This window comes from Coenobita brevimanus, chromosome 31 (assembly GCF_032717465.1).
Source record: "Coenobita brevimanus isolate Jiangsu-jjx chromosome 31, ASM3271746v2, whole genome shotgun sequence".
NCBI lineage: Eukaryota > Metazoa > Arthropoda > Malacostraca > Decapoda > Coenobitidae > Coenobita > Coenobita brevimanus.
In genome coordinates this window covers 23060917-23074391 of record NC_136984.1, presented here as the reverse complement: position 1 = coordinate 23074391, position 13475 = coordinate 23060917, and the positions used below count along the sequence as shown (strand labels likewise).

General features: G+C 44.1%; 1 protein-coding gene across 1 annotated transcript; it reads right to left on the bottom strand.

Moving 5' to 3' along the window:
• Positions 1-12411: 12411 nt before the first annotated feature.
• Positions 12412-12867, bottom strand: LOC145395525 (uncharacterized). The gene has a single exon (XM_080269133.1). It carries the CDS (start codon positions 12865-12867, stop codon positions 12412-12414), a length of 456 nt encoding a protein of 151 aa, XP_080125259.1.
• Positions 12868-13475: the final 608 nt, after the last annotated feature.

The following is a 13475-nucleotide window of genomic DNA, read 5'->3' as shown; positions in this document are numbered from 1 at the left end:
GCCTACACCTTTTCTATGCTTAATGACCTAGAGCAGCTTGTACAGCACCCTACCCGTATCCCTGACCGCCTTGGAGAGAGCTCCAACATACTTGACCTCTTCCTTACAGCTAATCCTGCTTACACTGTTAATCTTTTCTCTCCGTTGGGCTCCTCCAATCACAACCTTATCACCTTAACCTGTCCTATCGCTCTGATACAGACTGTGGACCCTCCAAAGAAACGTCATCTGTGGCACTTTGGAGCTGTGGATTGGGAGGCCCTCAGGCAGTACTTCTTTCATTTTCCCTGGAATGATAATTGCTTCCATGGCCGGGAGCCATCTGAGTGTGCCTTGTGCATTACGGAGGTTATTCTTTCAGGCATGGAAGCATACATTCCTTTCTCATAACCTTTGACTAATGCAAGAAAGCCTTGGTTTAATCACGCTTGTCCTAATGCTGTCCGCAACAAGGAGAGGGCCTATAAAAGGTACCAGAGCCAACCCACCCCTGAATCACATCTTTTATACGTTTCTCCCCGGAATCGTGCTAAGTCTGTTCTTCGCTCTGCTTAAAATAATTTCATCCGTACTAAATGCTCTCAACCTTGCAACTCGAATTCTTCCCGCTCCTCCTGGCACCTTGCCAAAAACCTTCCAGACAACTTTACCTCATCATCCTTCCCTCCCTTTTTCTACTCTGATGGCTCTGTAGTTATTTCTTCTACTGATAAAGCAGAGCTCTTTGCTCAGACTTTCTCCTCCAATTGCACCTTAGACGATTCCGGTGCTGTTCCTCCATCACTTCCCCCCTCTGACTTCCTCATGGTTGACATTAAAATTTCTTCAGCTGATGTATTTTCTGCCATCACAATCCACAATCCTAACAGGCCACAATCCTAACAAGGCATATGGGACTGATGAAGTCACTCCTGTTGTTCTCAAGAACTGTGCTTCTGTGCATACACCCTGCCTAGGTAAACTTTTTTGCCTTTGTCTATCAACTTGTACCTTTCCTTCTTGCTGGAAGTTTGCTCTTATTCATCCAGTCCCAAAGAAAGGTGACCATTCCCAACCCTATAACTATCGTCCAATTGCTTTAACATCCTGTATCTCAAAAGTTTTCGAGTCTGTTCTTAATAGAAAAATTTTAAAGCATGTTTCCTATCACAACCTTCTTTCTGATCATCAGTATGGGTTATGTCACGGACGCTTCACTGGCGATCTTCTCACCTACCTTTCAGACTCCTGGTCATCCTCCTTTCGGGACATTGGTGAAGGGTTTGCCATTGCATTTGACATCTTAAAGGCTATCGATTGAGTGTGACATAAATCTTCAATGTCCAAACTACTCTCTTACGGTTTCTATCCTTCTATCTGTGCCTTCATCTCTAGCTTCGTTTCTGGTCGTTCTGTAGCTGCTGTTGTAGACGGCCATCGTTCTTCTCCATAGATCTATCAACAGTTGTGTTCCTCAGGGCTCTGTCCTATCACCAACTCTCTTCCTTTTATTCATCAATGAACTTCTAAGCTGTACATCTAATCCTATCCATTCATACGCTGATGACTCCACCCTTCATCTTTCCATTCGGTTCCCGCAATGCCCATCTCAGCAATTACTTCAACAAGCAAGGGATGAGGCTATGGCACACCTAATGTCTGACTTGGCTCATATCTTTGACTGGGGTAAAAATAATCTTGTTGTTTTTAACGTGTCACGTCCCGAGCTATTTCGCACGTCTGACACCCCCCAATCCCGAGCTATTTTGGATTTTTTTTTTTTTGGTAAAACCTCCGCTTTTGGTGAGAAATATCGAAAATTCATAGAGAAATCGCTCACCTGAGGTTTAAAATACTCGAAACAGGTAGCAGTACCTCCTTATCTTACTGGGTTTTTTATCAGGCTGGCTCCAAAGAAAACGAGTTCTATGGGAGGGTAACTATTCCACACCACTCATGAATGGTATTTATTTATTTATTTGGTACGAATTTATATGTAGTACGAGCATATGTATTAGTTTTCAAACAGTAATATAGGCATTATAAGCACTGTTTCACTCACTAACTCATCAACATACCTGACCTTTTTTGGCAACATTACCTGAGCATCATTTCTGACTGTTTCTTCCTCTAATGCTATGTAAACTTTGTCCTCCACATTGTCATCGATTGGGGAATCACTCTGGCCTTGAATGTCTTTATTGGTGAGGTCACTGGTAACAGGTGAATTGCTGAGACACTGGCATGTGGGGGGGGAGGGAGGTTATGCAGTGTAAGGCATTGTCCCTGCCTGGCATCTTGTAGAGGAATAGAGGAAAGTGTTCCGTGTATACGCACGAAAAATTACGCGCGAAAATTGAAAATTGTGCAAATAATGACCCTTGCAATTGCACGACGTACCAGTACATCGACAGGACTAGCTGTGACAAAATGTTGCGACATACCCATACGTCGATGGGATGCCTCAGGTTAATGCATCAGAGACTCAGTTTACGACATCTATCAACCCGAAAAAATCTTCCACAGGTGTACCGACTAATGTTTAACCCTCTTGCGCATGGTAAGTTTCAGTAAGTTTTCCGGTGCACGAGTTTATCTGTGAAGCTGCCTGGCCCGGCTGCCTGTGCGTGGCAAATAACACGTATTCTCTCCTTATTTTCGCCACCCAAACATCAATATACTGCCATGAAACCTATGTCATCTTATTCGTCGATGTTTATTCTACCTAATAAGCACCACAAAAACACAGGAAATCCCAAATAAAACAACATTAGGCGGCCGTGAATAAACATTTCGTTACATCACGTTCACTTCCCAACATCACCATTCGCATGTTTTCCATCAAACAGGAAAATGTTATTAGAAGTTTTTATAGAGAATTTCATCAGTTTTCAAAAGAGACAAATCAGGTTGTGATACGATTTGTAGTTTTCGAGAAAATAGCCAAAAATGTAAAGCCATTTTTTGAAAAAAATCAAGGAGCTCTAATTCTGAAATATTCTCACACATGTTATGTTTTTATTCCATAATATTATGCAGAATTTCACCAGCTTTCTAATGACCTAAAATTTATTTCAATACGCCTCATAGTTTTCGAGTAAATCACCAAAAACGACTGGGAACTCGCATCCGTACGTCACTGTCGTGATGTGCGCATAGCATACGTAATATTCCCGCCTACGTAACAACGATTTCTTATCATAGATTTTACATTGTTATGTCTTGTACATACGTAGAAATTACTGCTCTTTATCATGGTTCGTACAGGAAATTGATACGTCCAATAGTTTTCGAGTAATTGGCCAATAAAGTGAGATTACTCTGAGTGCTTCCTAGTTTACCGTTAACGAGGAAAAAAACCAAGGCTGTTCCCCAGCTTTTCCAACAGAAAATGCTCCCAAAGGCTTATATTCTGCAAATGAACATACATAGAATTTACTGCTCTTTATCATGGTTCTTACAGGAAGTCGATATGCCTAATAGTTTTCGAGTAATTGGCCGACAAAGTGAGATTACTCCTCCGAGTGCTTCCGAGTTTACCGCTAGTGAGGAAAAAAACCAAGGCTGTTCCCCCAACTTTTCCAACAGAAAATGCTCCCAAAGGCTTATATTCTGCAAATGAACATACGTAGAATTTACTGCTCTTTATCATGGTTCTTACAGGAAGTCGATATGCCCAATAGTTTTTGAGTAATTGGCCGACAAAGTGAGATTACTCCAACAAGTGCTTCCGAGTTTACCGCTAGCAAGGAAAAAAAAATTTTTCTCCCCTTTGCCTAAAGACTATGCTTCCCTTTCTTGTCTTTTTTTTTTTTTTTTTTTTTATGTACAGACTGTAAAATCTTCCAAGTTTGTTTTTTTATGGCTGTAACCTACTATACATGAACACTACTTTTTCCATGTTACTGCTAGTGAAGCTTTACTTTCTGTCATCATGTAGAAGACGGTTATTTGCCTGAAAATTATAGGGGTAATGATAACAGGTCACTATACATATCAACAAAATTTGGAGAACTCACTTCCTCCAGAGGTGTTGCTTGACTTGTAGGACCTTGTGGGATTGGAAGATGAGAAGGTATGTAGTGTGTGTGTGTGTGTGTGTGTGTGTGTGTGTGTGTGTGTGTGTAACTGTGGTAGTGTGTGTGTGAGTGTGTGTGTAACTGTGGTAGTGTGTGTGTGAGTGTGTGTGTAAGTGTCTGTGTTAGTGTGTGTGTAAGTGTGTTAGTGTGTGTTCTTACCTACCTAATTGTTCTTACCTAATTGTATCTTTACAGGAATGAGTCAAGCTCGTACTGTCCCGTGTCTTAAACCATATTTATCGTACATATCCTTAAATTTGTTTTGGCACACACTATTTCATTCGGTAGTGCATTCCATTGATCAATTGCTCTGTTTGGGAAACTGAATTTCCTTACGTCTTTATCACCTCTCTTCTTGTGCAGTTTTTTGCAGTGTCCTCTTGCTGATGCTTCTCCATATGTTAAGTAATCATTTATGTCTATTTTCTCCTTCCCTGATATGCACTTATATAGCATTATCATGTCACCTCTTTTCCTTCTCTCCTGTAGTGTTGGTAGATTTAGTTTATTTAGTCTTTCTTCGTAGCTCAGGTCCCTTAAGCTTGGTATCCATCTTGTAGCGGCCCTTTGAACTTTTTCAATCTTGTCTATGTGCTTTTTGAGATGACTCCAGACTACTGATGCATATTCCAGGGTTGGTCTAATGAATGCTGTTATTATCCTTCTTAGCATGTCTTCATTTATGTATGTGAATGCTATTCTCATATTTGCAAGCAGTGTTCCGTTCCTTCTTGCTGATGTGGTCAGCCGGAGATAGTCTGTTATTGATAATCACACCTAGGTCTTTCTCTCTTTCTGATGTGTATAGGGTTTTATTTCCTAACTTATAATCCCAATCAGGTCTTTTTCCACTTTTACCAAACTTGATTACATGACACTTGTCCACATTGAATTCCATTTGCCATGTACTACTCCATTCATGAAGTTTATTTAATTCTTCTTGTAGCTCTTTACAAGAGTCTGTGTTAGTAATTCTCTTTTGTATTTTTGCATCATCTGCAGACATATTCAGATAGCTCTCATTTCCAGTGTTACTGTCGGACGTCTGCCCCAATCAACTTTTTCTTGTGTGTGTGTGTGTGTGTGTCTGTGTTAGTGTGTGTGTAAGTGTGGTAGTGTGTGTGTGAGTGTGTGTGTGAGTGTCTGTGTTAGTGTGTGTGTGTTTTCGTGTGTGTGTGTGTGTGTGTGTGTGTGTGTGTGTGTGTGTGTGAGTTTGTGTGTGTGTGTGTACACTGCACTAGGGAATACTTCGCTCGGCATGGAACCATTCGAAGCAATCACCCACGCACAGTTCCACATCCCAAACATGACACATGTGACTTGTGTCCCTCCTCAACTTTGCCAGGGAACACAGGGTGTACCGCAGCCTCCTCCGGTTGGGGATCCTCTGCCATCGATGGCCCAGTGTCGTATCCAGCAGCACTCTGTCATCGATGAAATGACGACGCTTGGCTGGCTGTCCTCCTGGCATTCCCCGGTCCTGTTGTCCTGGAGGTGCAGCTGCAGGCCCAGGCATGGCAGCGGCAGCAGGTTCTCCCAATGGACCAGGAACCTGTGAAGGTCCTCTCAGCACCTGTGCTGGTCCTGCAGGCGATGGTGGTGCTGACTCCTGTCCTGGCCCTCCTCCTGGAGATGGTGGTGTTGGTGCAGGAGCCGGTGGTGATGGCATCTGTGCTGGCACTGCAGCAGGTGTCACAGGTGCTGGATGTCCTGTTGGCCGTCGGGTTGGAAAGTCAGGGGCATGGTGGATGACGTGCCGTGATGCGGGCCACTCTGCTTCATTAAAGTAGGGGAGCTTGTCCACTATCTCCTCCACGAATTCAAGCAGACTGACTGACCCGCATGAGCACTTCTTGTACAGGGCGAACGCGTTGAAAATGGCCATGTGAATGAAGTAGAAGGTGATCTTCTTGGTCCATTTCACGGTTCACCGCTGGATGGCGTAGTATTGGACCATCTGGTCGAAGTGATCCACCCCACCCATGTGTCGATTATAGTCATCCACCACGACGGGCTTGTCCACGGTCTTCTGGACATAGGTTGACCTCCCGTCAGGAGCCCTGGTCTTCCTTCGAACCTGCTTCTGGATGGTGCCTGTGCTGTGGAAGGTGGAGACCATGTTGACAATGCACTTGTCCCTCCACAGCAACACCATCACGTTGTCCTTGTGCATCGCTGTCATGCTCCCCACTGGCAGGTTCATTGTCCTGGCGATATCCTGCAGCCGCTTTGGTGCTCCACTTGCCAGGCATAGGGTCCCACACACATAGGTTCCTGCACTGAAGAGGCGTTTGCACAGGGATACAGAGTTATAATAGTTGTCCATGTAAACTCTGTATCCCTGATCCTTCAGCGGTTTTACGAGGCTCCACATGGTGGTCTCCAGTGTCCTCTTCTGCCCCGTGTACACCTCGAAATTCCAGATGTAACCCGAGGAAGCCTCAGCCAGGATATACAGCTTGATGGAATACTTTGAGGGCTTCATCGGGTTGTACACGCGGATGCTTAGGCGCCCCTTCCATGGCAGTGAGCCCTCGTCCAGGCTGAGGTGCTCCATGGGTAAGTAGGTGTTCTGGAACTGCTGAAAGAGGTACTGCATCACCGTGCAAACCCTGATGAGCCGGTCTTCATTGTCCTGTGGTATTGCAAGCGAATTGAACCCATGGAAGTGTTTCAGGATCGCCCTGAAACGCCTTCCACTCATCACTTGCATTAAGAGGGGGTAGTTGTGGAGGCTGGATCTCATCCAGTAGTGCTGGATGCTTGGGAGATTCATAACCTCCATGAAAAAATAAAGCCCCAGGAACTTGGCCATCTCCTCTTCATTGCAGATGAACCATGCATCCAACGCAGTCTCCAGGAATGACGTGTAGCTGTTGGTCTCGTGGGTGAAATACATCAACAACTCCCTCGTGAAGAACAGCTGGAAGAACTGGAGAGGAGTTGTTGGCAGATCCATCTTCATTCCTGGGGATCCTGTGAATGGTCCATTAGCTGGTGTAAAAGGGCCACTGCTCCATCCTTGATCCGTTGCATCAACACCTTCTGCAGTGGTTGCAGTGGGTCGGCATACCGACACCCTTGTTCCTCTTCGGACACCCTTTGGCCGCCCTCCATAACCGGGCCGTGGACCATACCGGCCTCGTCGAGGTGGTGAGGGTTCTGACGATGAGGAGGACGAGACTGTCTCCTGCTGCTGGAAAACGTCAGGGGGAGGATTATCGCTGTTGGAGACAGTGCCCTTGTCGACCAGGCAGGGGACGACGACACAGTCACCTCTTGCACCAGTTGCACAGCAGACAATGCACGCCGAGCAGGTGCCAGTCTCGTGTAAATTGGCCCAGCTTCCAGTGACAAAGGCTTGGCCAAGGAGGAATTACAGGCTTGATGTGGAGAGACCATGATGGCTGTAGGAGTGAGAGGTCCAAGCAAAGGCGATGTCTGTCGTCCAAGTGAAGACGATGATTGGGCCGATAGTCCTGACACTGGTGGTTGTGGTGTCTGCTCCCGTTGTTCTTGTAGAACGGGGAATAATGCCGCCCGAGGGGAATCCTCCCGGACCTCGTCCCATTCCTCCTCACTTGGGACATTGCTCAGCTCGTCCTCTACCTCGCTCTCGGTCTCCTCCTCAAATAGAACCTTTTGCCGCTGGTCAGAAGACAGACCTTTCTTCTCCATCCTGGCAATCACAGATACAGAAAGTCAAGTCTGAGTCTTTTAGATTCTCTGCTGAAAAGGAAGAGATATTATTCAATGTCATGCAACACCTTCCATTGAGAGTAGCACTACACACGTCATGTTGTATCTTTCTGTACAGGAAATCGCTGCACCTTTTACGAACAGTTCACATAAAGGATAACTTTTCAGAGTTTTTTCACAGTCTCATAACTGTTCACTGGCGTCCGTGGGTGTGTGCCATATATATATATATATATATATATATATATATATATATATATATATATGTGTGTGTGTGTGTGTGTGTGTGTGTGTGTAGGTGTGAAATTTTTTTATTTTTTATTTTTCAGCCCTACTTCCCCAAAGTTTCACGACACATATACTCCGTCACAATATCTGAAGGTTCCCCCCACACATGATATACTCCCTCATATATATATATATATATATATACAGACACATTTTCCCCTCCTTTCCCAAACGTTCCCCCAACACATGATACAATATTCCCACGACCACTCGTGGCACATATCACAAACATTTTAGATAAGCATCATAAATCTCAACAATTGTTTTTGAAAGGTACACTACCTGTCCACTGACGTCGGTGGTTGCCCGGCGTTGCAAGGTACAGTACCTGTTTAATGACGTCCCTCGTTCATTGGCATCATTACCTTTCATAGCACACCTGCCGCTAAGGTACCGCTTACCTACACTACGCACCTAAACGAACACTCACGGCACAGTTCACGTATATTTTACATAAAGTATAATTTATCACTAAATGTCTGACCAAGGTACAGTACCTGTTCAGTGACGTCCCTCGTTCCTTGGCATCGTTACCTTTCACAGCACACCTGCCGTTAAAGTACCGCTCACCTACGCTACGCACCTAAATGAACACTCGCGGCACAGTTCGCGTATATTTTACATAAAGTATAATTTATCACTAAATGTCTGACCAAAGTACAGTACCTGTTCAATGACGTCCTTCGTTCCCTGCCATCATTACCTTTCACAGCACACCTGCCGCTAAAGTACCGCTCACCTATGCTATGCACCATAATTCATGCTGTCATGAGGATACGTGGCACATTTCACTTACACTTGACACAATATCATACACAAATTCATGACTACCACAATGATTCCACCCTAACCTCCGCATTTACTCCCTTCTTTAGTACGGTTCAACGTGACTGTGATGGAGCATCCTTCTCTGGGAGAGTACGAAGCAATGCTATTGTATTGGCACACACCACACTCCTTCAAGAACACCCACAGCATGTTAGATGTATATTTCACACAATTCCATACGCATTTTCACAATCAGAATCACAATAATTCCATCCCTAAACACCTCTAATTCTCCCTTCCCGACTATAAAAAATGTACGTGATGCCTGCCCCATTCCACACTATGGTTCATGGCGTCCACAATGCTAACTAGTTCCATAATTTCACCAAGCCAGCCACAATATCTTTCACACAAAAAACAGTTTAGGCATTGGCTTCATTACATACGTATTTGTATTCACGCCATAGGGCCTTGAGGAGGGCGAGAGGCAAAACCCCGCCACAATGAACATGCATATCGGTTGTAAGCCTAACACTTGATAATTGACACAATTCCATTTCGTGACATATATCTATGTTCCATTGACAATATCACATACAAATATGCTCACAAATATTGCATTATCACACTGAGTCCATTGGGTCATCAGCTCGGGCAGGAGGAGGAGAATTAGTAGGAGTTTAAAGGAACAGTACACGCGACGCAACCCCACCGCCTGGCTGCTTGGAAGAGACTGAGGTTTCTCGGTACGTGCTGGGCCCCGTGAGGCAGCTCAGTGTTGCCAATGCCTTACCATTGGAAAGCGCTACAATCACTACGACGCGCGAAAATTTGACGCAAATCCGCCAGAAACTTAATTTTTGGCAAATTTTTTGGTGCTTATAAACGTGATTCACGTGACTGAACAAATTTTGAAAATCCACATGACACACGAATTGCGTGACTGACACTGAGAGGGTTAGTACTAATCAACTTAATCCTGCATTATCCTGGAACATGCTTGGAGTTTTATTTACTCAGGACTTGTCTTGGAAAGATCATATTACATCTCTTGTAAAATCTGCTTCCAAGAGATTAGGTGTGCTAAGCCGACTCTGTTCCTTCTTTAACCCTGCACAACTGTTGACTCTATACATGGGTTTTATCCGACCCTGTGTGGAGTACAACTCCCATGTGTGGGGAGGTTCCCCACATACAGTTCTTCTCAATAGGATGGAGTCAAAGGTTTTTTCTCATTAACTCTCCTCCTCTTACTGACTCCCTTCAGCCTCTGTCTCTTCGCCGCACTGTTGCATCCTTATCTCTTTTCTATCGCTACTTCAATGATCACTGCTCCTCTGAACTCTCTGCATGCATTCCTCCATCTCAACGACGGGCACGTAGCACCTGTCTAGCAACAAACTCTCATCCCTTTTCTGTCCAACTCTCTAATGCAAGAGTTAACCAATACTCCCAGTCCTTCATTTTTGCAACAGGTCAACCCTGGAACTGTCTCCTTCTGTCTGTATTTCCTGCTTCCTATGAGCTCCAGTCTTTCAAACGCAGTGTGTCCAGGCATCTAGAAATGATCGGGTCTTGAATTTGGCTCTCTTTTATTTTGTTCTTCCTTGGACAGAACAATTATTGCGGGCTCGTGGCCATTGGTTCCTTCTTTCTCACAAAAAAAAAGACGCCATTATTCCTTAAGGGGTAGCTGTATGACTTTGAGTTATTTGTTTTACTGGGAGGGGCACTAACCTTTTACCAACCCACTTGTTGACACGTAAGGAGCACGTATGGTTTGGTTATATGGTTGCCATCCAGCGTTGTAAATGGTTTCTTAGCTTACAGAAACCATTTGGCTTGTCACTCAATGTAAAGCCACCTGTAAAGGAAAGACAAGCAATAAGAAGTGACAGGAAAGATGGAAGAAATAGGAAGAGAGGGTAGGCACAGAAAAATAATGATAAAGGCTGAGGAAGAAGTAGGGAGCACTACATCAAGTGAGTGGATGATGGTGGCCAACACCTACCACTGTGTATAGAACTAAGTATGGAATTAATCTCAATAGTGACACGATGATTGGACACAAGAATGACTATGACAGAAAGAGGGAAAACGAGAAGAGAATGATGACGACGGAGCAATGAATATGATTATAAAGAAAAATATACACAAGAAAATTATTGCACTTACCATCAGGAACGAAGTAAAGGAGACAAGAATACCTGGTTGGAGTAATGAATAAATAGTGTAAAGAGTCAAAGAAGAGTAGTGTCACATCACGCTTACTCGAAAGTCCCCACGGCCAATGAAGAGAAAGGCATCATAGATTGGATGCTTTACTGAACTACTGATACACGACCCCCGGCCGGGGTATTCACAAACTAAAAAAAAAAAAAAAAAAAAATCCATTAGAAAATGGAAATGATAACAAGACAAAGACCACTACCTTTAAATTTGGGTAACAATGGAGGTTGGCAGCATCTCTTTTGTTAAAACACAATATCCCAATATTGCATGCATGATGTTTGACCTGTCAGTTCCCAAGTTCTGAGGTGAAATCCCCTAGAAAATACGGAATACGCCCCTAAGATTCTCAAATTCCCCTAGATTTTACATATTTTAGGATTACCCTAACTCATACCCTAAAAAGGGTCTGAGTCCCCTCAGATGGGGTAAAAAATGGAAATACGGATCACATCCTTTATATATACTTTCTTTTTTGCCTGACACTCCTGACAGACTCACATCAAATTCATGATGGTCGTAGCACACTTGTAACTACTCTGGTGGGGGTCTTAGCTACTGCTAGCTACTCTCAGCTACTCATGGCTACTCGTAGACCTTTATGGACCGTTTGGTTTGGCAATGCCCAGTTACTCTTGGCTACCCATAGCGCTGCCCTACGGAACTCATAGCAATGCATAAGCTATGCATAGGTACTTGTAGCACCCACCTGGCACATTCCTAGATTGCTGGATACTTGGCCAGTTTGACAAGAAGCCGGGAGGAGTTTGAACTCTTAGCGACTCTTCGTCCGACTCCTGAATGTGTGAAAGCCCCATTCAAAATATTTTGGAGAACCGCTACGAATTTTTAAAATTCCTAGCGCGTACCTAAGGCGTTCATGACGACTTTTAGCGACTCATAGCTACTCTCAACGGATTCTTGTATCAAAAAACCTTTGCGAGTTGCTAAGAACCATTGCGAGTAATTAAGAGTAGCTAAGAGTTGGTAAGAGTGGCAAGGAGTCTTCCAAGAGTAGGTAGGAGTTTCACAGGAATGCTCAAAAGTTTCGTTTCGTTTTATCCACGAGTTACGAAGAGTAGCTAAGGGTTTTCTATAAGTCACTACGAATATACCAAGAGCATGGTACACGTGTGGTAGGAGTCACTGCGAGTTTGCTGCGGATACAACTCTCATGGGATGGAGAGGTATCGTCATGAGGAGACATCTGAATTTGTAAAATAATGAAATAAAATATATTTTAAAACGGCCTTTTTTTTTTGTCAGTCATAAAAAAAATATTAGACACAGGTTACAACAAATATTGAGGTATTTACCTGCTGACAATAATTCCAAAGGCATTCTCAACCACACATCGTGCCCTGGACAGTCAATAATTAAAGATGTGATCTTGTCTGGTCATATTATGATCAAGGAAGGGCTTCATCATCCATGGCCGAAGTGCGAAGGCATCATCACCAATCAGGAAGAATGGTACAGGTGTGTCATCACCAGGGAGAGGTTCAGGTTCAGGCAGGCCAAGGGTGTTAACTTCCAGATCTTCCCTGAATGGGATGGCATAGAAAATTCCAGCATCAGAAGAACATCCATTTGTACCAACATCAGCGTACAGAAATTTGTAGTCTACATCCACCAACGCCAAGTGCAAAATGGAGTGAAATCCCTTGTAGTTGTAGTAGTGAGATCCACTACTGAGGGGACACCTGATTGCAATATGCTTGCCTTCCAAGGCATCGACTGTATGGTGGAAATTCCATTTGTTGGAGAAAAGGGAAGCCATCTCCTGCAACTGCTCCGGCACTGTGGGACATACCAGGACATCCATCAGGTACTCTGCAAGGATGGACTCTCAGGTGTCGGGAATGATAAGTGAGATGGTAATGTGAGCCACTCTGAAGCCATATGAAAGGGTTTTGTAGCTATCTCCAGTCGCCAGGTAGCATAGAGTGATGGCCAACCTCAGCCCAGGTGACAATGACTTCCTCCAGAAGGTGTCCTGCTTCTCGATACAGGAACCAACCCTTTCCAGCAGTTCCATGAACATGTCACCCACCTGAAAAAAAATCCTGAAGCCATGGGAGTCTTTTAATTTCAACTCTTCAATAAGTGTTTCATACTGGCCGTACATTGGACATCGTAGCAGCCATAACCTGCTCCAACGGGTTCTCCTCTTTTATTTCCTTTTCTTCTTCTCAAGTAACAGCCTACATATTGTCACATTGATGTTGGCCGCTTCACATGCCAAATCCACTCACAGCTTCAGTAGTTTCAATTCACGGGCACCTCCTGCCATGGTCTTGGAGGATACATAGGTCTATGCTGAATGGAAGCTCACTATTGAATGAGTAGGCCACCTGCATCACATCCTTTATATATATTTATTTTTCGCCTGGCACTCCTGACAGATTTGCATCAAATTCTTGATGGTCGTAG

Bases quoted from the DNA above. Each gene is read 5' to 3' on its own strand.
- LOC145395525 (XM_080269133.1), bottom strand. From the start codon at position 12,867: ATGGATGTCCTGGTATGTCCCACAGTGCCGGAGCAGTTGCAGGAGATG.